General features: G+C 38.2%; 1 protein-coding gene across 3 annotated transcripts in view; it reads left to right on the top strand.

Annotated features, from left to right (window-relative positions):
- The window catches only part of ARMC2 (armadillo repeat containing 2), a 103,692-nt gene that overhangs the window by 29,391 nt on the left and 48,440 nt on the right, over window positions 1–25,861 (top strand). For all 3 annotated transcript variants that reach the window (XM_081045196.1, XM_081045194.1, XM_081045195.1), the window contains 4 exons: window positions 11,378–11,454; window positions 15,734–15,832; window positions 19,461–19,636; window positions 24,380–24,482. In XM_081045196.1, the coding sequence (XP_080901322.1) occupies window positions 11,378–11,454; window positions 15,734–15,832; window positions 19,461–19,636; window positions 24,380–24,482 (455 nt within the window). The remainder of the gene's footprint in view (window positions 1–11,377; window positions 11,455–15,733; window positions 15,833–19,460; window positions 19,637–24,379; window positions 24,483–25,861) is intronic.

Raw genomic sequence — 25,861 nt, 5'->3', positions numbered from 1 at the left:
TTCAGCACTGAAGTGAAAAGGAAACATTTATCCTGCTGCACCCATCCTTACAGTAATTAAAGTTGACTAGGAAAAAACAGACAAGAGCTGTTTTATTTGATTTTTTGCAAACCTTTAGATGTTGCAGAACAATCTGGCAAGCCAGAGTTCATTATGTCTTCCTCAGTCTGGGACAGCAAAGGCATTTTCAGTTACATATTTTATCCCACAAACAGCAGAGGAGAAATCAATTAGGGACTGGAAGCACTTCTTCCTGACTGTCCAAAATTATGAGGCGTTGGCACTAACTGTGTTCTTTTTGTTTTGTTAGCATGGCTTTTGCATCACATAATGGTCGTGTCTGAGTTGGGTTTGCAGTACACCCTGGCAAGCTTAACTTGCAATAACATTTTTGCTTTATGAATCTTTACCTCCTTTAATCATTGGATGGGATGTTGTTGAAGTGCCAAAAAAAATTTTATACAGTAGGATTAAAACAAACCAGCAAATGGAAACTATGAGCAGTTCTTTCATTAATTACATTTGTGAATCAATCTGGGACACTTAATAATTGTTTCTTGTAAACATTTAAGTGAATAATTCCAAGAAATGATCTTTGCTATGCAGTGGAGTATTCCCAGTTTTGATGCTAACGCCTTAACCCTCAATTAACATTTTTTCATCTTTAGACCATAAACTAGAAAATGAAGAGTCTTGTCAGTGAGCTGGGCTGGCAGAAGAAGGGAGGGGAGGGAATGCATAACTAGAAAAGAAAGAGACGTGAGATGACAATGGGGTGACAGGGAGCGTGAGCAGCTCGTGTAAAGGGGACAGATGACGTGAGGACACGCTCCCATGCAGGGCGCTTACATGCCTGTTTTCATGCTGAGTGTTTCTCGGGCGAGGGAGAGAAAGGAGCAGTTTATTTCAGTGAATCCACATTGATTTGTCCACCCTTAATTTAGAATATGGATAACTCATGGGCGGGACTGGAGTGTAACTTTATGCTGGTTGTGATGGAAAAAGGATTTGTTAAGCAAGGTATCATTGCGAACAAGATCCTGGCAGACTATTTAACTTTCCAAAAGAGAACACACTCTCAGCCACTTACTGAATGATTGTCTTAAAACAGTGTGCCAATTACAAGTCTCTGTGTGTCCAATTAAGGATTCATTTAAGGTTTGGCAGGTTTGCACCATAGCAACACGCCATTTTCTCTTACTTTGTGTTGCCCTATGGGTTGAAAACAGCTGTCATTAAAATATGAGGTGTGATCAAACACTACAGTGAATGTTTAAATTTAAAAAAATTTATTACTAAAAGACACATTGCCATTAATCCCCCTCAGAAAACTCTCCCTCGCTTTGAACACACTTATCCCATCATTCTTGCCACTTTCTGAAGCAGTTCTGGAAGTCCTCTTTCATGAGTGTCTTTAGTTGTGCTGTAGTGTCTGCCTCAGTGTCCTGAATTGATTCAAAACGTTTTCCTTTCATGGTTATTTTGACTTTGGGGAAGAGCCAGAAGTCACACGGTGCCAGATCCAGTGAATAAGGTGGATGAGGACACATCGAAATGATTTTATTTGAGGATTTGCTGTGCCAGAAGTGATATGTGACAGAGTGTTGTCATGATGGAGGATGAAGTAAAGACCCTCACGAAAGAGGATTTCCAGAACTGTTTCAGAGAGTAGCAAGAATGATGGGATAAGTGTGTTAGAAGAAAGGGGGAGTATTTTGAGGGGGATTAATGGCAATGTGTCTTTTACTGTAATATATTTTTTTTTTATTTAAACATTCACCGGATTTTTTTTGATCACATCTCGTATGTATATATATATATGTAAATCTCCATCCATCCATCCATCCATCCATCCATCCATCCATCCATCGGTTCAATCTGATGAATCCTTTATATACATGCTTAAAAACCTTTTAAGGCTTACTGTATAACTATTGTTCAAGCTATTATGGTTTGGAAATGTGGTTTTTAGGAGGAAAGTACTAGAGCAGTCATTTGTAGAGAGTCAAGAACTCTTTGCTGGGACCCAGAATCCCTGGGTTTAGATTTGGTTATTTTGTCAGCCACTTGATTTGCTGTATACTCTTTAGCAAGTTTCTTAACGTTTTCAGGGGCTCAGTTTTCTAATCTGTGAGATGGAAATAACTTCACTCCCATTTCCTCCCAGCCCTCACTACAGGTTATGGAATGATTAATAAGGGTCGAAAGGCTTATTTGTAAACTATCAAGTGCTGTTAGTATAGTTGGAATGAAAAATAAGAAAAGAGGGCTTCTGGTTAAAAATGTCAAAGCAAAGGCATTCTGAAGAAACCCCATAAAAGCTATGAAGAATGAAAAACAGAGAAATAAATTTCATCAGTGAAACAGAAAAATGGTACTAAGCTCAAACTTCAAAGCATGAAGCAAACTTTGCACTGTAATATGGGCTTGATTTTTCTATTTTTTCCACCTAGCCTACTTCCCTTTGGAGAGTGAGCTGTTTTGCATTGTGTAATTAATGCCGTTCGGGCCATGTTTAGAGGACTGTTCCTATCTTCACCCCTTCCCTCCTTTTTTTCCCTCCTTCCTCTTTCTTCCTTCTTCCCTTACCTTTTTTTGTCTTTCCTTTCTTACTCCTCTTCCCAGAAGTGGCAGAAGTGGTTAAATGGCCCAAACCTGGCTAATCAGAGTTTTCTAACCCACCAGCCAGTTGGTTCAGAGGTGGACACATGAGCCAAACCAGTCCAATGGAATTCTTCCCTGGCACTTAGCCTTCGGGGACAGTGCTTTCTCCAAGTTTACAAGCTGTCAAGATGATGTTGTCTTGGAGCCAACAGTGGCCATTTCATTGCCTGTGGAGGGTGACTCTGAGAGAGAAGTAATATATAAACAGAATGGAGATAGTTACCAAGTTCAAGGATGATATATAAATCCCTAGATCCAGCTGTGCTTGAGGCCACCCCATCCATACTGTAGCCTGCTCTGATTTAAAAGCCAATATGTTCTTTTTTCTCTCTTTTTCCTTCCTTCTCCCCTCTTCCCCACCCGCTTTCTTCCTCTTCCCCTCCCTCCCTGCCTCCCTTCCTTCTTCCCTTCTTTCCTTTTCCTGTCTTTCCCTTTTTTCTTCTTTTATTTATTTTGACAGGGACAGCTTATGGTACTTTAGATTAGGCTTGTGCTACTTGGAGTATTGCATCCATAAGAGTTTAGTTAACCTGCCAAACTCTATGAAATATAGATGAAAACAAGAGGAAATTTGAGAGCAGACACTTACCTTTTCAGATCTTTAGCAAGAATCAGATTTCACTAAAAATGAGTCTCTCAGTTCAGAAAGGTGTATCCAATGGACTTTAATTAAACAAATGAGATCTAAGGGTGTGGGCAGACCGCTGGAGAAGTGGAAGCCACTGTGAAAACCCCATGCAAGATCCAGGTGATGAAGTGACTTGTAGGAGAGTAGAGCTGAGGGTGACATGCTCTCCTCATTTTCTGTGAACCGGCTAGTGTGTTGGGGCTGGGGGGGGGGGATGGAGGGGGGAGAGTTTGATAGATTAGAACTCAAGGTGCTTATCAGGTAACAGGGCTTTTTTGTGTGTCACAGCAGTCTGCCACCCAAACCAGGGGAACACACATCCAGGTCAAGGAAAATAGCAGACTTGGTGAATGGATGTTCAAGAAAACTAAAGTTGAAGCTACTGTGTACCCTCTGTGGATCCTTCCATTCAGCAAATATATGGCTCTGTTTAGAGATAAATAATCTTAGGGCAAGCATTAACATGGGACTTGAGCATAGATATGTAAAGAATTTAACAGAAGACAATGAAGAAAATGGATCACGAGGAATTACCCTCCAAAAACAAGAAAAGAGTTAAAACAGTTTTCTATAGCATCCAAGAAATTGTAGGTAATGTTATTGATCTCTTTGAAAGAAAAAAAAGAGCTCTTCTTTGGCATAGAAGAATTCAAATAAGAGATTGTAAGTCCACATAAAGAGATGAAAAGTGTGCTTACAGTTTTCAAAAAAGGAGTGAAAGAAAAATGTATAAGCATGGAGGGGAAAGCCACGTTAGAAACAAACAATGAGAATGAAAACAGCTGAAAACGCAATGAGACAGTGGACAGGCTAGAGAAAATCATATGAAAAGAAATGAATAAGAAGATGGGAAAATGATTAGTGATATTACGATACCTGTGGAAGGCATGATATTTATCTTCCTGAAGAAGAGAATCCTTCTCTTCCTTCTCCTCCTTGTGTTATCCTACTTTGAGGTAAATGCCAGGTATTCTTCCCAAGTGATTTACGTATATTAATTCATTTGATATTCACAACAACCCACTGAGCATGGAAGGGACCAGAAAAAAAGAAAAACAAGAAAAATGTTAAGACATAATAGAAGACAACTTTCTGAAATAAAGATTTGAATCTGAGGCTCAAATGGACACATTGTGTTGCAACAAACTTTGACAGGGAACAGTCCACACTAAAACTTTTCCAACAGTGCTCAGCACCAGAACACTAACTAGTACATAGTACACACTTGTTGGTAATTGTTGATTGTGTGGATAAATGGAAGAAGGTCTCCTCTAGCCATCCAGGCTGACCAAACAAGTCGCATAAAGGAGAAAAAAACAGGCTGGCTCTGGCTTTATTGGAGCGTCTCTCAGTGCCAGAAAACTGTGTAGTATTGTCTGTGAAGTCGTAAGTATAAGAAGGATAACCCAAGCACTGTATTGCCAGCCAAGTTGGCAATAAAAAGCAACCGACATTTTTAAATGTGAATAAACTTGTGGACTCTAGTACTCATGCACTTTCTAGAAAACTCTTAGACAACAAATGATGAGTCAAAACTCAGAAATGAAGAAGCTATGGTAAAAGCATTTGTAATGAGTACTTTGTTTTCATACTGAATTAAAACTAAACTCTGAAAATGATGGTTGTGGAACAGAAACCTTGACAATGTAATAGTAAAATAACCAGAACTGGTCCTTGGGAGGACGTGTGAGTACTAATCACTTCCTAATAGGGAATAGGTTTGTCAGTAGCTACAGTCTGAAATGGAAATATATTGTTTTAAAAAAGGATGATTTCAGCATCCTAATGTTTTTCATTATTTTTTTCTTTATTTTTTTTCTTAACTTCAGAGAAATCTTTTAGAAACTAGTATCTCTTGGGAAGACCCATTCACCTGAAGTTCTACAATTCCTTCAGTTTCAACTCAATTTCTGTTTCTCTGTTAAATTCAAGTAACATTTGTACTTAATACTTTTAAATTACATTGACATGTATTGCGATCCCATTGGTATGTATTCTTTACCTGCCCTTCCACCAAGTCTGTTCTTTTATTCTTTTATCTTTTTATCTGAATATATGCAAACTGTGCCTGGAATGATGTTTACCACATATTAACAATATTTATTTCTGGGTAGTGGGATCCTGGATGATTTTTTACAGTCTTCTTTGTACTTTCTTATATTGCCTGGCCTTAAAAAAAATAGTAAATATATCATTTTTTTCAAAAACAATGAAGTCATTATTTTTTTTAAGAAATTAAAGGTAATGTGGCTGAGAAACTGTTTGCATTTGGAAAAGACAAGCATTGGCCAGAATGACTGGGTAGGGTCCCACCTTATTTGACAGTTTCCATGTGGTAAGGATTTCTGGGTAAGCAAAGCGCTGTGCTAGGGGGCTGGGAGGTGGAGAAATGAACCCCGTCCTGAAGAGCTTACAGTAGTGTTTGGCTTGGCTGTTCAGATGTGGTCCCTGAAAGAGCAGTATCAGCACCACCTGGGAGCTTGTTAGAAATGCAGAATCTCAGGCACCATCCCCGACCTGCTGACTATGAATTTGCATTTTTATAAGATATCCAGGTGATTTGAATGTACACGGACATTTTCAAAGCACTGTTCAATGATAACTCTAATGCTGGAGGAATGAAAGGAGAACTGAAAGAAAGGTCCTGGGCACATAGTGGTGAGAGCACCTCATTCTTACTTGAAGATCATGAAGGCTTCCTGGCATTTGGGGGTTTGTGAGGCCTCCGGAGTCTGATTTTCAATAGAGGCAGAGCACTGTGTACTTTGCTTAAGGAGCAGCATAAAGTGGAGGGGGGATTTGACTTGGTGTGGTGGCAGGTTCCAAGAAAGGCAGGTGGCCTGGAGTAGCAGGAGCATGGGTCCTGAGGCCTGCAGGGAGCCACTGAGAGGTTTTCAGCTGAGGAGTGACTTTGGCAGCCTGGGACAGAGGGGACCATTGGGAGGCAGCTGCAGCAGTTCCAGTGGGAAATGGTGCTATGTGACCTGGTTATGTACCAGTGCTAGGGCATTAGGGATGGAAATCAGGGAGTGGAAACCTGTGTGGAATCAGTTTCCACAAGAACACATCATGGAAGAGGGCAGCCACAGCAACTACCCCTGTGCTAAAGTACTCATAGAGCCACAATGAGAAGTTTCTAAGCTAAGGAAATTGAAGCCTTAGTTAAGTTAGCATGGTTAGCTACAAAGTAGTGTCTAATCAAATTTATACATAGAAAACTTGAATAATAACCAGTTAGTGATTACTAAACTAGATACTAAGAGTGTATGTATAATCTTTAAACATATATACCAGGGGTGCCAAAAAAATGTATACAAGTGGACACTTTGGTTACTTTGCTCAAGCAGTAGTTCACCATAATCAGAAGTGTCTGGATGCTGATGGTAACCACTTTGAGCACCTCTTGTAATTGCAGAAGTCAAACATGACTTGTATTCATCTTTTGTTATTGTCATATATTGAGTATTATAATTTTAATAGTTTTTTCCTTTCTTAAAATTTGTATACATCTTTTTGCCACCATCTGTATTTTTAAATCTTGGACCACAACTTAATGCTATATAGCTACCTTGGAGGACTTTCTTAGGATCTTGATCTTATGAACATTCCTTTAAAATCATGTCCTTTAATTTTATTGTGTTTAAATAGAATTCAACTTTTAATTATAGTTAGTTATTAAGACAGAGTCCGGAATATGTCTGGAAACTATGTATCTGGTGCTTCAGGCTATGAAGACATGATGAAGGGATGACCACCCCTTGGTGGCATTTCCAAATTGCAATCAAAGAATCTAAGCGACTATAAAGCAGCAAACTAAGGCCAATGGACCAAATCTAACCTATTAACTGTTTCTGTGAATAAAGTTTTATTGAAACACAGCCATATTCCTTTGTTGACTCATTGACTATGGCTACTTTCACACTGCAGTGGTGGAGTTGAGTAGTTTTGACAGAGAATGTATGGTCACAAAGCCTAAAATATTTGCTGCCTGACTTGAATCTGTGTGATTTGAGTCTAAGTCTAAAAATGAAGTGTCTTGTTCTTAGGGCAAGGAAAAGCTTAGATCAAAATTTGCTAAATTTTCTTTTTATCATAAACATCCTTTAAAATATCCTTTTCCATTGTTTACATGTAAATTTTTTCCCAAATGGATATAAATTTATCTTTTTCTTAATTCCAAATCCTTCCATTTAATTTACTTCTTAATATCTATTTAGTTATTGCTCTAAAGCAAGCATCAACAAACTACAGCCTGGGAGCCAAATTTGGCTGGCCACCTATTTGTTTTTTTATGGCCTTTGAGCTAAGAATTATTTATACGTTTTTAAATCATTACATTTTAATTGATTACTAAAGTGTCTACATAATAGCCTCCATTTTGCCACTTGGCTCCCAAAGTGTAAAATATATATTGTCTGGCTCTTGAAGAAAAAGCCTGCTGACCCCTCACTAAAGAACCTCAATCGTAATAGTTGGATGAACTATCTGAATTATAGCAAAACCTGAATTTTAGAATATTTTTAAAGAAATACATTTTTTTATTTCCCTGGCATGTATTTGGTCCAGCAGTAGATGTTGCCAGTGTGACCGGTTAATGGATGGGCATTAGGAACTCAGTCTGTGTATGGCATTGATTACCTTGGCTACAGAGTTTGGTTCTGATTGTTCAGAGTGAAATGTAGGACCTTTGTCAGTGATTGGGAAGAGAAGACCTTGCTTTTGCACTGAAACGTGGGCGACAGATGAGGCCTGAGAATACATTACCCACTTTGCTTTCCTCAGTACTCCAGCCGGATTACAGATGGAAACAAAGGAAGGGCAGACCTGAGAGAACTGCACAAAGATGGAGCCAAAGCACTGATCACACCACGTGTAACATCCACCCTAGTGCTCAACTTTTGGCTTGCATGAGCCAATAAATTCCATTTATTGTTTAAGTCAGTTGGAATTAGGTTTTTGGTATTTGTAGATGAAGCTATCCTACTAATAAAATGGTGTTATTCTGCCTCTAAGAAGAATTTCATAGAAGAGCTTTAAGAAATAATTTCTGGAATTGTTTTATTCTTGGTACATCAAAAAATCATTGTAAAAAATGTAATTATGGTCTTTAAAAACATGGAACAGGAAGCTGGGAAGAAGAACAATTATACTGGATGAGTGAATCAAGATCTGAAAGCATCTGCTAGGCAGGAACCCTTTGCACATATAACACTGTGAAATTTAATAAGAATGAGTTTAATAAGAATATGAATAAGAATGAGTTGCATATGTAAGGAAATACAAGAATTGACCAATAGAGAGATGTAACCACCAAAACCATTCATGTAGTTTTAGGCTACGTTAGTTAGAATAGCTCCTCTTTGCTTCTCAAGCCATACCTTTAGCTCCATGCTGGATTCCAGGCTTTAAAAGGGTTCCAGACAAACTGGCACTCACTCAGAGTGACTGAACAGGCTGGCAAGGAGATTGGAAACCATATCATATGAGGAATGGTTGAAGGGACTATTCGTTAATGACATCAATGGTGGTAGCCTCAATAATAGGAAAGCTTACTGACTCCTTGCTATGTGCCCGGAACAGTGCTAAGTGATTCCACATTATACCACTTAATCCTCACACAACCTTGCATTGAGGGGTACTATTATTTACCACCTCCATACACAGATGAGGACTTAAGCTCAGGTAAACAACTTACCCAAGGTCACACAGCTAAATCAGTAGTAGAACCATGGGATTTAAACCACAGGAGATGGCTTTATGCTGAATGCAACATCTTTAAATATTTGAAGGATTGTCAAGGGGAAGGACAGATTTGTTTCTGAATACAAGTTTCCTCATGCCCCTGCTTACCTTCACTCATGTTACTCCCTTCCTGAGAGTAGCCTTGTCATTTGCTGGCTCAACTTTTATTCTTTTCAGGCCGATTTTGTGGTCTACTTCTTCCTCTCAGTAATCACTTCTTTCTCAGCATCTCTCTACTTCTTGTAACCTACTGAATTTCACATTCTAATACTTGCTCAGAGACTCTATTGGAATTTTCCATTAAAAAAAAGTCCCTTCGTTCTTCACAATAGATTTTAAACTTCTTTAGGACGGCTCCTTGTGTGTTCTTTATCACAGTAACGTCTAGCACTGGACTGCTCAGACAGGTTCTTGTTGACTCAGAACTAAAGAGAATAATAATAATAAGGACAATGTATTAAGTTCTTCAAATGTACTAATCACTTTACTAAATAGAGGCAATGCTCTCATTTTCAGATAAGGAAACAGAGGCCAGGAAGTTAACTAACTTGCCCAAAGTCATACAGCTAATAAGTGTTGGACCCAGGATTTGGACCCAGGCAGTTTGGGTCCAGAACCTCCACACTCAATCACTGCGCCATTATGGTTATACAGAGGATGGGTCAACTCTAGTCCTGTGCTTTTCTTGAGAACCAGTGTGACCTAGCTCTTTTCAGCTTTTGTATATGATAGGAAGGACCCTTCTTCTCCCCTCGGAAATGGGATACACAAGTGTGGTATTTAGGGAGGTAACCTCATCCCTGGCTCTGTGCTCAGGGAGTGGGGACCAGTGACTTTGGAAGGCCATTAGTTGAACACTGTCTTGCTTCGTTTCAATAGTTGTTTAGGACAATAAGAAGAAGGCTTTGCCTCTATTGCCCTCAAATATTCTTATTTCTAGGAGTGATAAGTATGGAAACTTCTGGTCTCACACCCTGCCAAACTTTTGGTATTTTATCTTTTCATAGGGTTGATATCCTTTATTTCTGTCTGCTTTGAAACATGCCTCATTTATATCTCAACTCTGAGAGTGCTGCTGACAAACAGGATCCCATCCCATTTCTTTGTTTGATTGGCTAGGGATACCTTGCTACCAGATCTATGTTTTTTACGATAGGTACAAATGAAGCAGTTGTTTCAGAGTATTAATGAATTAGACATTTCTTAGAATACTAGCTTGAACTTTTCTCTTATACGATTAAAGGAAGTGTTAAAGAGAAAGGACATATTTATGGGGAAAATGATATTTGGGGAAGCTAATCCTTGGGGCAGTAGCAAAGGCCAAGCAAGACCAGCACTGAATATGGACTGGTCATCTAATACCACAGGAAGCAGGAGCAATGGAGACACATGTGGCTATTCATGGGTGACCCTCGCCGCATATATATGCATTCTTTATGAGTTGGGTAGCAAATATTATATTTGATGCATGAAATTTTGTTGTAAAACTTGTACTGTTATTCTCTCAGTATGTTTTTTTTTGCCCTGAAATGCTGTACAGATATTTAAAAGTAAGTACTTTTAGGTATCAGCTCTAGCTAAAGAGAATTTATATCCTTCATAGACCATCTCTACATTAAATATAACCTTTAAAAAAACATGTATATAACCTTGTTATTGGCTAGCCACCACTCTACTATTTGGAACACAAAATATTTGTCCTCTGAGGACTGCTTGAATTTACTTTCAACTTTTTAACATTTAAAATATGTGTAAACATAAAACATTTTCAGAGAATGTTAATTTCATTAATTTTAAAATGGAAACAAGACACACTGTGATGTAGTGAAAAGAGCAGTGAATTGGAAGTTATAAGACTTTGGTTCCAGATCTGACCTTGCTGTGTGATCTTGGGCACATCTGACCAATTTGGGAATAGTTTTTTGTTTTGTTTTGTTTTGTTTGCCTGGATAGAGAGAGAGCGAGAGGTTTGCATAAATGCTGGGCTTTTGTGTTCCAAGCATACCGGCCTTCTTTCTTATTCTAACAGTGACCTCTTGTGGTATATATATATATAAATATCCTTAATCAATTTCTTGATTTGCAAAGTAAACCTTGGATTTATTTTCGTAGTTGTTTCTAGTAACTGTAGTTCATATTGTTAAACAAGTATGACTTATTTTCAAAAGATGAATCTTACTTGGAAAAATAGAGGTTGATTAAAATGATACAGAGCACCAAACCCCATTTCATAAATACTTCTCTGTGGTTTCTTCAGAAACCGTATATGGCCGACTCTTGACACAGAAAAAGAAATGCTTTGGTTTCTGTGCTGAGTGTTGTGTGTGTTCCTCTTCCTCCAAGGGACCAGGGGAAGAGGAGTTCGAGGGCCTCATCATGTCACAACAGCTCCGACCAGAGCAGACTGGAAACCAAAGCAGGTGAGGCTCTTGCATTCTTAAAGGTCCCCAACACTCCTTCATTTTCAGCCTCTACATTTGTTGGAAAAACGTTTGCACCAAAGATGTCCGATGTTGGTTCATTGTTTGGAAACTCCAGGAATTTTGTCCAACTTGGTCACACATCAGCACTTATTTTTATAATTTTTTAAAAATTTTTCATAACTCTCTTACCGTTTGCCCCGCTCAAACATGTACAGATTATAATCTTAATGATTGTACAGAAATTATTTTGTAAAAGCATTTGGAAAGTTGCAAAACTTGACATCACCATAATTCTTGAATTCAAAACTTTAGTTCAAAATCATTACTCACTTAAATAAAACTATGTCAATTATACGAAGACAGCGTTTTGGGGCTTTAAACTGTTTAATTGAGAAAAGTATATAACAATATAAATCACAGACTAGAAGTGATACAAAATGTATCCTGCAATGGAATATAGCAGTGTAGACTATATTTATAATATTGAATGAAATGAGTTCAAACATAGCATTACATGAAAAAAATTAAGTTGCGAAAACAATGACATGTTTATGGATACACATCTCTGTGGTATACAGTTAAAGTCAAACACGATAAAAACAACCACTTGATTTAGAATGGTGGTAACACTAGGAGGGACAGGGAGTTGGGGAATGGTTGGGGGGAGGGTATCAACTATATCTGTAATGTTTTAGTTTTTTAAAATGAGGAGGATGAAAATATGGTTAATATTTGACCATATTAGTTTTTGGTACACAGGTATTTGTTGGGTTCTTTGTACTTTTATTATACACATATGATTTTATAAAACCAATTAATACTAGGTTTAAAATATATTATCTTTAAAACTAACTTTTTATCAGGAAAGTGACTTTTGTAGTCAATGGGAATTTCTATAGCACTCAGGGAAATCTTGGCCTGGTTTCCGTGTCAGCATTGTTGCTAAGGATTTTACATGTACATGCTTAAAAACATCAGCCAATAAACATTGTGTCAAGTTCTTGCGTTCAGAACTCAAAGCTGTGGTTAAGACCTAGAACCACTGAGACAGCAAAATCTTCAAAAACATGCTGAAATTTCTGCTTGACTTACCCAATTTCCTGTTGAATCATAAATTTTATATTTAGCAAACTGTGAACCTAGATGAAAGTGCTTTCTAAAATATTAGGTTGTTGGCCAAGTCTGAGACAAACTTTATTTTTTATGGCTCTTCAAAAGTAATCACATGATTCCATGCTTCAGTTTCTAGAATAGAAACTGGGTTAGTATGTAAAATGGGACTTTTGTGGAGAGCAGAGCTGGAGGAAATGTGTGAGGGCCTGAAGGTATGGAAAGGCTATAGCTGGAGACAGCTGTTCATGCAGGGATCCCTAGGAGAGAGTGGAAAGCAAACCTTTATACCTGACTAATTCTGTTCTGAGAAGGAACAAATCTTAGAGCCATTCAGAAGGGCCTGCGAGGGCCTTTCCTTCTGAAGGTTAAATAAACTCTCCTGTGATTTCTGGCTCAGCCCCATAATTCAACTCTTCCTGGGGTGAACATGTTACCAATTTTGTTTGTCCTGAGAAACACGTTGAGAATCCTGGTTTCTCATAGAGCTATTCTATTGAAAAGCATATTTTCAAAAAAAGGTAAAAAATGCTGATTTCAACTTACTGGATTTGAAATCTCTATTTCTAGTAAATTTAAGAGCATCATAAATATGTGTTGATTAAATTATTTGTCTGGCATTTTCTTCTGGCTTTTCACTTGATATATATTGATTTTATGCACATACTTCGGACTTTGAAAATGTCGCATACCTAGGAATATGAGTAAGTATGTTTTTTATACTGCTGGAATATTCATGTTTACTTTTAGAAACCATATCCGTAATTTATCAGAGTGAGGGCAGACTCACGAAAGTAATGATCCAAAAGAACGCACTGGTGGTCTACAGTCCTTTACCTGTAGTTCTGAAATCCCCAAAGCTCTGAACGCTGAAATATTTTTCAAACTCATTTAGTGACAGTGCCTAACCTGAACTGATGGGAGGCCAGTATAGTCTTTGTTTCATTAGTGTGAATGTTCCTGTATTTTCCTACAGGGGGCTGTCCCAGAAGACCAGTGTATGCACCATATTGCCTTACTAAAATGCAAAGTTTTCTGAATCCCAAACCATATCTGGTCCCACATACTTTGGAAAAGGGATTGTGAACCTGTACTGATATGGACTGATTTTTGTCCTACACAGTTCATCTGTGTGTTTTATGGCGAATTCTTGTTTATGGCTTAGACAGATTAGGCAGAATTCTGCTGTGAAAACTGTTGACAGCACCGGCACTGTTAATTACAGCGCTGTCGACAGCCGCTTTCTGTCCACTTTTGCTGCTCAAGTGCTCTCCCCGCCCATCATGCATAGGCCCCTCCTGGTATTAAGAAGGTTTAATAGAAGGCAAGCCTAGACTCGCTGCCACTGGGAGTGGCTGTTTGCAGCATGGAGTGCATTAAGGGAAGGCCGTGCGTTGGGTACATAGGTAAATTAGCTTTCCTGCCTCTCGTGGGTGACATCATCACTGCGTGCTGGGAAAATTTAACATGCGTCGTGTTATTTTTCTCTGTTCAAGTGCAACACAAGTACATTAGAGGTTTTAGAAAATACAAAAAAGCACATAAAAGGAATTAACCCATAGCCCCAATACTTGGAGATGACCACTGTCACCCCATTTTACAGAGGAAAAGCGAAGCAAGTTTCTCAAAGTCAGTCAGCTGGTAAGTGGCATAGCCAGGACTCACCCAGACAGTGACTCTACAACCTGTGCTCTTAACAGGCCTGCCGGTCAGCTCATCCTTGTTTTAGTTAAAACAGCCTAAAAATATACAGGCCCCACACTCTTTCACTGCTTTCTCTCTCTTTCTCTCTCTCTCTATGGAACACTTTGATTGCTCCTATGATTTCTAACTCATCATGTGCATTTTTAGGGTCCAGGCAGCCACTGTGTGGTCACTTCATTGGTACCGGGTTCACCCTGAGAGGGCATGGCTTCCCTGAACCAATACAGAGGGCCATAAGGGGTGGACTTCGGAGAAGGAAGGTTAGGAATATCTCTCCAGGGCTGCTCCTGAGGGCCCCCCACAGCGGCGCCCCATCTAGCTGTCAGTGTCTCAGATCTTGAGATATTGCCCCTGTAAAATGTAATCATGATTTACAGTTTCTAATATGATTTATATTTCCCTCCAAAGTTACTTTTTGGTTTGCTGCAAGGCAGAATAGCATAGAGGTCAAGTGCAAGGGCTGCAGAGCTCTTTGACCTTGGGCAGGTAATTTAATACCCCCAAGCCCTACTTTCTTCATCTGGAAAATGAGGACAATTTAGGGAACCCCCTCACAGTGTTGTTACCAACATTAAATAAGGGCCTGCTGCATCTGAAGTGCACAACCAGCGGTAGCCATTATCCTCCTACAGCCTGCATTCCCGGGCAGTATCTACCCTCAAACCAGTGTATCATACAGCCTGCTACACTTCAGACAGTGATGACTTATCTGTTCGGTTTTTAATCAGGGGAATGAAATTCCTATTTATCGAGTGTTACTAGATGCTGAGCACTGGGCTCAGTGCTTTGCCTATATCATGTCTTTTATTTCTCATAACCCTGAAGGCAAATATCTTAATCACTGTTTTGCTGATGAGGCTCAGAGAGGCTGAGAAGCAGGCCCCTGTCACCCAAAGCATTAATAATGAAGGTGGAATTTGAATTGAGACCTGTCAGTGCCCAAAGCCCGGGCACCCACTACCCCCAACAAAATCACCTGGCTTTAATGGCCCTGGCCACACCGTGATGTGGACATTTTATTCTCTATAGGAAAGAAAGTTTCTGTGGGCCTTCCTTTGAGAAAAATTTTCGTTAAACATTTTCAAATCCTCATTGTGACCTGTCTAAAGTTTTCTGTTTATTCTGCACTACAGAGGGACGAGTGTAGGTAAAAATAACTCAAAACTGTTTGCCTTACTGACAATAATTTCAACATCTACAAAGCTTAAGACTTTATGAAGTGTCCCAATGAGAGTTTAAAGTTCTGATTTCTTTACATTATCGGAGTTTAATTTGGGGGGACTTGATTAGAAGACATGTATGTAGTTCTAAAGTACAGGTTGGGCTTCGGGGGCGGGGTGCAAAGTGTAATTTAATTCTAGAGCTTTCAAGTTTTAGTGATGAATAGCAGATCTGTTGATGGTGCTTCAGTTATAACTCCTTTTTCATGGCTCTTTCTCCTGCTCTGGTTTTTTTTTTGCAGTTTCAAAAGATGGCTTGCAAGATAAGAATACGGAAACTGAAGTTAATGATATCTTTTGGAATACAAGGATTGTACCAATTTTGCATGAATTAGAAAAAGGTAAAGAAAAAAAAGCAATAAGTTTTTGTTTTAAATAAAATATATCTGTGGTTATTTATTATTTATATGTCCCCCATTACCCTGAAATTATTAGTACACTCTGACAATCATTTCTGTGAGCATGTTCAAAAACAAATGAAGTCGTCTACTTATTTACCCAGAAATGTATATATTAAATATTACATGTAAAGCTAATTTTTAGTGAATAAAATTATATTTTAAGTGCAGCAAGACATTCTAAAATTCCCCTTTGGAATATAAATTATCACCTCAAACCGGGAAATGCTAGTTTGAGCTCTTTAGGGAAGCAGTTCATGCAAGAAAGTGAATGATTAAAACAGATTTCAGACCTCTGAAATTTGATGAAGTCTCAGAGACTGGCACCTAGGCAGATGTGCCCCTGGTTTTCCAGATCCCAATGCGTATGCCCTACTCTCCTTACATTGAACACACCTGTCAGAAATGCCACTCAGCAGAAAGTGGCCTGGGATATGCCCAGCCCTTGCACCCTGGTGTCCTAGCAATGAAGCCCCACGATCCACAGGTCTCTGCAGAGTTGAGCTACGGAAAAATAGAGCAAGAGGGAGAGAAGGAAGAAAGGAGAAAGAGAATAATAAAGCAAAGGTGGTAAAATGGTAATATTTGGGGAATCTGGAGAAAGACATATAGGATTTCTTTGTATTACTCTTGCAACATTTCTATAAGTCGGAAATTATGTCAAACTAGGGGGGAAAAGGAAGAAAGAAAAAGAATCCAAAAGGGTCAAGTAACCCGGCCCTGCCACCATTTGTTGCGAAGTTGTCTATGGAAGACAACTTCCATAGACATAGAACTTTGGGCCCTTTATTTGTGTATAAAGACTGGTGAGAAGAGCAATCAGTCTGGGTAAGAGTTAAACAAGAAAACATCCTAGGAAGAACTCAGTGGGGAGGATGACCGGCAGCATAGAGGTCTATCTTGGAGGAAGTCTTCAGTCTGAATGATTTTGTAAGGGCTCTGCCACCACGGACACTGACAGGAGTTAACAGGAGTTTGGGATTTGAAATGTGGATGAGTCTCCCTTCTCAGAAGGATTATTGAAAGCATGTCTTCCATAGACAACTTCGCAACAAATGGTGGCAGGGCCGGGTTAATTGACCCTTTCGGATTCTTTTTCTTCTTTTTCCCCCCTCGTTTGACATAATTTCCGACTTATAGAAATGTTGCAAGAGTAATACAAAGAAATCCTATATGTCTTCCTCCAGATTCCCCAAATACTAACATTTTACCACCTTTGCTTTATCATTCTCTTTCTCCCTTCCTTCTTCTCTCCCTCTTGCTCTATTTTTCTCTCCCTCCAGTCCTCACAATCATACACACATTATTTTGTTTCCTTTTTTAAACGCTTTGAGAACAAGTTGCTGACATGATGTTCCATATCCCTAAGTACTCGAACATGCATTTTTAGAAACAAGGGCATTCTTTTTCATATCTGGAAATTACCATACAAGACTATACAAATCTTATTCAGATGTTGCCAGTTATACTAATAATTTCATTTATAATAAAAGAAAATCCTGGATCACAAGTTCCAGTTATTTGGTAGGTCTCTTTCATGATCTTGACATAGTAGAGGAGTACAGGCCAGTTGTTTATAGATTGCCCCACAAATTGAGTGGTATTTTCTGGTATTTTCTCACAATTAGATTCAGGTTAGGCATTTGGGCCAGGTATATGGGATGAGTGGTGCTGTGTCCTCAGTATATTGTATCAGGAGGCTGATTTGGTCCATTACTGGTAACGTGAACTTTGATCACGTGGGGAAGGTGGTGTCTGCCATGTTTTTCCACTATAAAATTACTATTCCCCCTCTTGTGACTAATAAATATCTGGTGGGGAGAAGTTACTTTGAAACTATGTTGTTTTATATTACTCACCAAACTTTCACTCACTAGCTTTATCCCCTTGAGAAGCTTGATAGTTCTTAGATTTAGGGTGTTTCTTGAGGGAATGTAGCAAACCAACTGGTATAAAGAGTTAATTTGATCAATAGTTTAAACCTTGGCCCTTGAGACTTCCTTTTAAATTTCTTTTAAGCTAAAACAGCTACTTTTGAGTAGAACCTACCTGGCTGAAGAGTTTGTGGAGGGAAGTATTAGAAAAATGCCTTGAAGTCTACTCACTGCCAGAGAGTAGCCCATGGCCTGGACTCAAGGTTTGTGAAGAAACTGCCAGTCACAGAAGAATAAAACAACAAAACAAAACTGTTTTTTTTTACAGTGGAGCTCAAGTCTTTCCCTTTATTTAAAGTTAGTCTAAGTCATTTCCCATCAATTCATTTATTTAAGTGCATAACTGAAAGGCATTGAAGGTTACTTAGCTATTGAGGTTTAAAATTTTTTCTTAGATGTTATTGTTGAAAAGAGCTAAAAATGGCCTGAGTCATTTCCTTCTGCAGGCGCACACTTCCTCTATGTGGGCTTTTAAGAGCACATTATGGTATTTATTTAAGATTGGCTTCCTACTTTTAAATTTCGTGATGGAATCTATCAGAGATAATATTTTTCAACCGAATACCTTAGACCTTGGATTCTTGTATTTCTCCTCATGTTCCACGTTGTCTGCTGCTGTTCTTCCTTATATGCCTATTAGTATGGCTGCCACTTTCAAAGATGGCTTTCCTCAGAATTCCAATTAGGAAGTAAATGGTTCTAGGTCTCCCTGTTTACTAACTAAAGTCGTCTTTTTCATTCTCCTCCTTTCTAATAACTACCTCCCAATAATGGCAGATATGGTGACATTTTGAGATTTTGTTCCATTTGAGCCCTTTTGTTCTTGGATAATAAGCAATATTCTTACAGAAAAATATTGATCATTGTTTTCATCAGCAGATACATTAGAAAATGGATATGTATTATACTGTGGTACAGATTGTCGGTACAGTATTCTCACTGCACCATGCACTGTTGATGCAAACATAGATAAGATGTGGTTCCCACTCATCATGCCATCTATTTGAGGGCACCAGAACTATAACTAAACTATAACTATAATTCCAACTATAACTAAAACTACAACAACTATAACAACTATAACTAAATACACACACACACACCCCTGTGAAAATAATAGTACAAGATAACATTTATTATATGTGGAATAGTGCACCTTTTCTGGACAAGCCAGAACTTCATCAGAGCCTTGAAGGACCCAAATCAGTAGGAATAAAAGTGAGGAAAACATTCTAGGCCAGCAGAACTCTGCTGCAAAGGGTTAAAGATGGAGGTGTTTCTTTCCATGAGACTGAACAGGCACTAGCTGAGGTGGATGACATTTAGAATAAAGACCAATGGAAATAGGTACAATCCCATTCTTTAATATGCTCTTTAAAGACTGTGCGTTCTGGATAAGCTAACTGACTGATTGGTAAATAAGTCGATGTGTTAGAAGATGGATCAGTAAAATGAAAAAAACAAAAACAAAAACGGGTAGATGGAAATGATAAGAGAAGGGAAAGAGATCAATTCAGGAATTTGAAGATATCCGGGAAAATAATTATGGGGATTTTACTTACACTGTCTGTGTTTGATACACTTGAGAACTTGACCTTAATTAGTACGTGTCGCTTTTACTCTCTTTGCCCTGACAGAAGAAAATATTGAAATGGTTTGTGCTGCTTGCACTCAACTTCATCACGCTTTAGAGGAAGGAAACATGCTTGGAAATAAATTTAAGAGAAGAAATATTCTCCTGAAGACCCTGTATAAACTAGTTGATGTTGGTTCAGACCCGCTCAGCCTTAAACTTGCAAAAATTATTCTAGCAGTAAGTTTTTCTTTCCTCTGGTCTAGTAGACTGTAGCACATGGAATTTTTGTTTAATCCTTCATTTGTAAATATTACCAGGAAGATTAGAAAGTGTGTTCATTTAGAATCTTGAAAAAAAATTAAGGTAGTAAACTGACATCCTGGAATATGACTAGAAGGTGCTATCTAAGGAAGTAAGGCTGGGGACATAGAAAATGTTCAAATATGGTCTGTGGCTAGGTTTAAAAAAAAGTGACAATAGGCAAATACATTCAAAACAGTTGCTCAAGCAATTTGACTAAAGATCAGTATCTGTGAATGCAGGCTGTAGTTTCTCCCCTATGGTTTCTGTTGGGTGCTTGATTTTGCCACGTGATTTAATAAATAACTTAAGATAACTTGGGTCACGGACACAATGGCCAGGTGCTTGATGAACGAGTGTGAAACAGAGACACAGCTGCATGCGCTTGTGGGCAGGTGGTCAATAGGAGGTTCCTGTGAGGTGTTGGAAGAAAAGGCCAGACACCAAATAAAAGGGAGGAAACTCTGTCTTGAACAAAATGATCTCATTGTTTGAGGGGAGCACTTTGTTGTCACAGCCATAAACAGTTGGAACCAAAAGATAAGACACAATTATTATAGAACGGTCTAAGAGAGCCGCTAAAACTAATGAAGGAAGCTTTGCTTACCCAGTTTCATAAAAGTAAAAGCTATTGTGTTAACACCCCATAATTCATACAATTTGAAATCTGAAAGTACACAGTGAAGGTAAGTGTAGGCATACTTCTTAACAGTTTAGTCAGTGTGTCCACTGTTTCCTATTTTGATGTATTTTATAAAGTAGGATGTTCTGACTACATACCCTATGCAGTTTCTTTGAACAGGTACATTCTTATTTAGCTGTCATCCTAAACTATTCTCCCTCTTTTTACAAAGTGTGATGTGGTGTATGACTGCTTTGAATAGTGATGTCAGTAGTATTTGAATCCCCTCTCATTGATGATACATAATTGATCTATCTGCTTTAGTGAAGCGAAAAGAGCATAAACCACAGGGAGGACTTAAAGTAGAGATTAAAAGGCTGTCTGCATGCTTGCCCAGGGTTCTCTCTGGCCCTGGATTTGGGGAGCCTTCTTGCTCAGGGGAGCCCCGGTGTGAGTCTGGAGGGTCTACCAGTGTAGCTGCCAGCTGCCCAGGGACTGCCTTTGGTTTTCCGTGTAGATCCCAGACATTTTGCCCTATGCCAAGCCAAAAGAATAAGTGAAAGAGAGAACAAGAAAGAAAATGCTATGAATTCTAATGCTTTCCAGCGAAAGTATTATCTTGGTTACTAAAGGTGCCATTCAAATAAATTATATACATGGCACAATTTAACTGTTTTAGGGCAAAAGTCTAAGTGATCAGCCAGGCAGTGAACACATTCTGAATAATACTTATGTTTAGATAAAGCTTCTCTGTGACATTGACTGCCTTACTGAATCAGGGGCAGGACGCGCTGGGCTACACTCCAGAGAGCAGAGATGGGTAGGCTGTCCCTTCTGATTAACTATACAACCAGGAATCTGGAAGGACCTGCAAGGCCACAAGTCCAACTGCCCATTGGCTGCCTGAATCTCCTACAATGTCCCAGGCAAGACGTTTCGCTTAGGACTTGGTGATGGGGTTCTGTGTAAATTTTAAAAAGACTACATAAAAAGCTGTTGAAGAAAAAAAACATTAGCAAAACACTAAAGATAGATAGGACTAAGAAGTTTCTAATAATTTCTCTTTCGGCTAATATTTTATCTACCAGTTTAATGTTATAATTCAGACATTTAAGATTATTTATAGTTTAAAAAAATTCAATGAGCATAATGTTTTTCTGATTTCTTGTATCCTTGGGTTAAGTGGGGATTTGCCGGACAGCCATTTTAGTTTTAATCTTTATATTAAAAAAATCTTACAAAAATGTCTCAGTCTATGTTAAGATTGTTTTGGAGTGCAAACATATATACAGTATGAATGTAACTATATTCAGGAGGGGAAAAAAAATCTAGCACCTTACACAGGGGGAAAAAAAACAGGAAAGAAATACCAGTATGTCAACAGTGATTATATATCGTGGTAGTATTATGAGTGATTTTAAAACTTCTCTTTAATTTTCCAAGTTTGCTTTAAATAGAAAAGACTATTAGTTTTCCCCCTTCTTCTGCCTCTCCCCACCCCACTCCAGTTCAAGCCGTTGTTTCTCAGTCTAGTTGTGTAGGACACAGCTCCCCGGCCCACGCTGGTGTTATGAGCCTTGAGCCCCCCCGCCCCCCCAGCTGAGGAAGTCGGTCTCCAGTCAGTCCTTCACAGCAGCTCATGGCAACTCTTGTCGGCTGACAGCCGCTCACGCTGGCCACTGGCTGCTCATGGCGCACAGTAGCACTCAGCAGCCCGCGGCAGCACTCAGCAGCACACGCCAACCTCTGGCTGCTCACGGCAGCCCAGCTCCAGGGAGAGCCATTGTTCACAATCTTAGCTATAGAGGGAAGCTCACTGGCCCATGTGGGAATTGAACTGGCGACCTCGGCGTTAGGAGCACGGCGCTCCAACCACCTGAGCCACTGGGCCTGACCAAGACTACTATTTTTAATGTAAGAAAAATACTCCACTACAGCAACCAGCTTTGTGCCAGGGACTCTTGACATTGAGAATGCATTGCCTCTGCCCTCCAGTCTGGCACTGTAGCAGGAGAGACAGACGGTAAACACATAAACTGTCAAAGGGGGCTGATGAGTACTGTGGGAAGAAAATAAACCAAAGCAAAGGGAAGGACAGTGCTGGGGGTCAGGGCTGTTTTATATAAGGTAGTCTGTTTTATTTGCATATAATTTAATATTTTATTATCTTTTCATATCTCAAAGTCATAATTTTACAGTTACCAAAAGAGAAGGCATAGGAATTCACTTTGAATGTAAAGTAACCTTATTAACAGAACCGGAAATTGTGGGTGTTTTTTTTTAATGAAAACTCTGACACCAGTCTTTTCTTTTTTTCTTTGCTACTTTTCATTAAAATTATAAGATTTGGATTGGGGAGGGGTGAGGTTCGTTGTATTCATTCATTAATTCAACAAACTTCATTGAGTATATAATACATGCTTTCTACCACTGCATAGAAAGTAATAAAGCATGATTTTGACCTCAAGTTCTCACAATATAGTGGAAGATTGTCAACTGATTAAAATATATTCCCAAATATTAAGGACACTATATTTTCCATTGATATAGAATTTTTTTCTATTTTGTTTATTTTCTAGATATCTGTACAATATTTTTTAAGCACTTAATCATTAAAAATGTTTGTCAGTTCCCATTTGCATTTTTCCTCCAGAGGATAGAAGGAATCTCCGTTCTGGCATTTGTGATAGTTTCTGAGGCTTCCTCTACAGGGCTTCTCAGACAGAATGTGTACACGGATTCCCTGAGGAGCTTGTTGAAATGCAGATTCTGATTCAGTCGGCCTGGGTGGGGCCTGGGATTCTGCATTTCTAGTACACACCGGGTGATGCTGCCGTGAGTTAACATGACCTCTCTGAGGAGCAGACTCCTCAGTTGCAGAAATGAGAATGACAACACCTATCAGTCACGGTTGTTCTGAGATAACAGGAAAAGGGGCCAGAGCAGGGGGACTGAATTCATCACGGTATCTCCTACAGCAAACAGCACACAATAGGAGCTCAATAATATTTGTGAGTCAAACACAGAACAATTCTTTAAACAATATGTCTGACAAATTCCTTTATCTTTTTTCAAATGAACTGAAGACTCAACAATATTGAAGATAATTTTAAAGATATTTTTAATGATAAAATAATAATGACCCATGTGCCATCCTTTTCACACAAATATATTTATTTATTCAGATGACCTCATTCCTACATATTTTACACTCTTGCAATGAGGACATGTAATATTTCCATCTTATAATAGCTTAGAAATATCTTTCTTTTCAAACATAGTGTTCATGTGAGTGTTTAATATGAATAGTATTGATGTTCCACAATTTATTACGTTATTCCCTAATATTGGACATTTAGGATTTTTCTTTTTACTTTTTACTACTTTAGATAAACATACATGTAATTTAGACCATTTGATTCTGTTAGTCCTCCTACACTCTGTTTTTTAAAAACATATACTTTCTTATCGTCTCTATGTTTCACTTAAACTTGAATATTTTTGTGTGATTCAGAAGATAATTTTAAACTTTGAACATTACTTATAATTATCCCAATTCCAGAAATAGCCTTAAAGATAAATATAGACATCATCTAATCAGAGAATATATCTTTTTTATTTTCTTTCAGCTCCACTGTGTATTGTTTTCTAAGGTAGTTTCATCTGTAAATTTGGTATCCATCTTCCTTTACTTTTGTTTTAAAGCAATTACTCCATTTAATTAATCAGCATCACCCCTCCTTTCTCCCCCTATATGCTCTTTAAAAAGTAACTGGTAATCTTACCTGTAAGCCTGAGACTTTATGAAATAAAAAATAGATACTTATTGTTAAAATATGCTTACTCTAAATATCATTTATATTGTATTTACTATAAATGACTTAATTAGATACCATAGTTGGCAAATATGTGGCCAAAACTTTTGAAAGTGATTTCTTTAGAACTTTTCTTTAAGTTATAAAAAAATACTTTTGCTGCACTTTTAAAATTACATGTTTGTGTTTTTCTTAAAAGTCTTTATTTCTCTCTGCAATAGAATGTGTTTTCTTTCTCTGCAGCTTAAAGTAAGTAGAAAGAATCTTCTCAATGTCTGCAAACTTATATTTAAAATTAGCAGGAGTGAGAAGAATGATTCTCTGATTCAAAATGACAGCATTCTGGGTGAGTATCATGCAGAGCTGCCATTGAGCAGACGGTGTGCTTGAGTGCAAATGAGAAGTTTGGAGAAGTTAGTGATAGCTAGAATATTTTATTTTCTAGTAATATGCAGAAATTATGTGATTCCTATTTTTGCTCTGTCCTTCTCTGTGTTTTCCACATTCCATTCAATATATCCTTTGGATCCTAGGAGGATAGTCTGCTCTTTTCCTCCTCCATCTCCTCCTCCTCCTCCTTGTCCTCCTCCATCTCCTCCTCCATCTCTTCCCCATCTCCACCTCCCTCATCTCCTCTTCCTCCTCCTACTCTTCCTTCTCCTCCTCCTACTTCTCCTCCTCCTCTTCTTCACCCTTCTCCTCCTCTCCCTCCCCCCTTTTTCCCTCTTCCTCCTCCTCCCTGTAGTAACATTATGTGAATTTATAAAGTGTTCCTTATTTAAAAATTCATTTCCTGGTCTTGGCGTTACTATTAGAAAAAAACACATTTAATAGTATTTGACATTGAAATTTTTTGTCTTTTGATATAGTAGGAATGACTAAAACTTGGAAGATTTCTGTTGTAACTGTTGTAGAAATTTGACATCAAAGTGTCTCAAATGTGTTTCAAATATGTAGGTAGAACGATTTTATTACATTCTAACTACCTAGTTAATAACGCCTAATTCTTGATATACTCTTAAATAATAAGATGCTTAATTAGTTACCTAAATAGAATTTTTTTATGAATTAGTATTGTTGATCTAATGCAAGGCAGCGTGGGAAATACATTGAGACTTCTTTTTACAACATAGGACAATGATCTTCATCGTCTCTTTTATTTACGCCGCAGTCAGGGACAAACCCAGTACTAAAGGAAATGTCAAACACTGAATCAGCTCATTGAGAATTGTAGTCTAAAGACAAAGAAAGATTCTGACAAATGATCACACTGATATTAATACAATTAAATGTGAGATAGACATGATTAACCTTATCAGCATTGCTTGGATTGCTCCTAAAACCTAGTAGCTCATATGCTATATGAATGGATGTTCTTAAGTTTTGTTGGGAAGGGGTGGATGTTATAATTGAAGTATCCCTTTATATGGTGATTGAGATTTTTTAAAGTTCCTATCTTAATTAATTTCCCATTCATACAGCAGCCAGTATATTCTTAAAGATTTGTTGAAATGTAACTCTTATATTGCTTTACTTATTAGTTGTCCTATAACTCAAAATGTTTGTAACCAAAAATAAAGATTGATAAATGTTAGTAAGAAGCAGAGAATGGCATTTAAAGAACACTTTCTTATTCATACGCTATAATCCCATCCTTTTGCTGTCATTACTATTATGGAGATTTGTCTTATTTGCTACAAGTAAGCTTTCCTCTTCATACCATAT

The sequence above is a fragment of the Rhinolophus hipposideros genome, assembly GCF_964194185.1.
Source record: "Rhinolophus hipposideros genome assembly, chromosome: 3".
NCBI classification, from domain to species: Eukaryota; Metazoa; Chordata; class Mammalia; order Chiroptera; family Rhinolophidae; genus Rhinolophus; species Rhinolophus hipposideros.
Note: the sequence above shows the minus strand (reverse complement) of the source record. Positions and strands in the feature narration are given on the sequence as shown.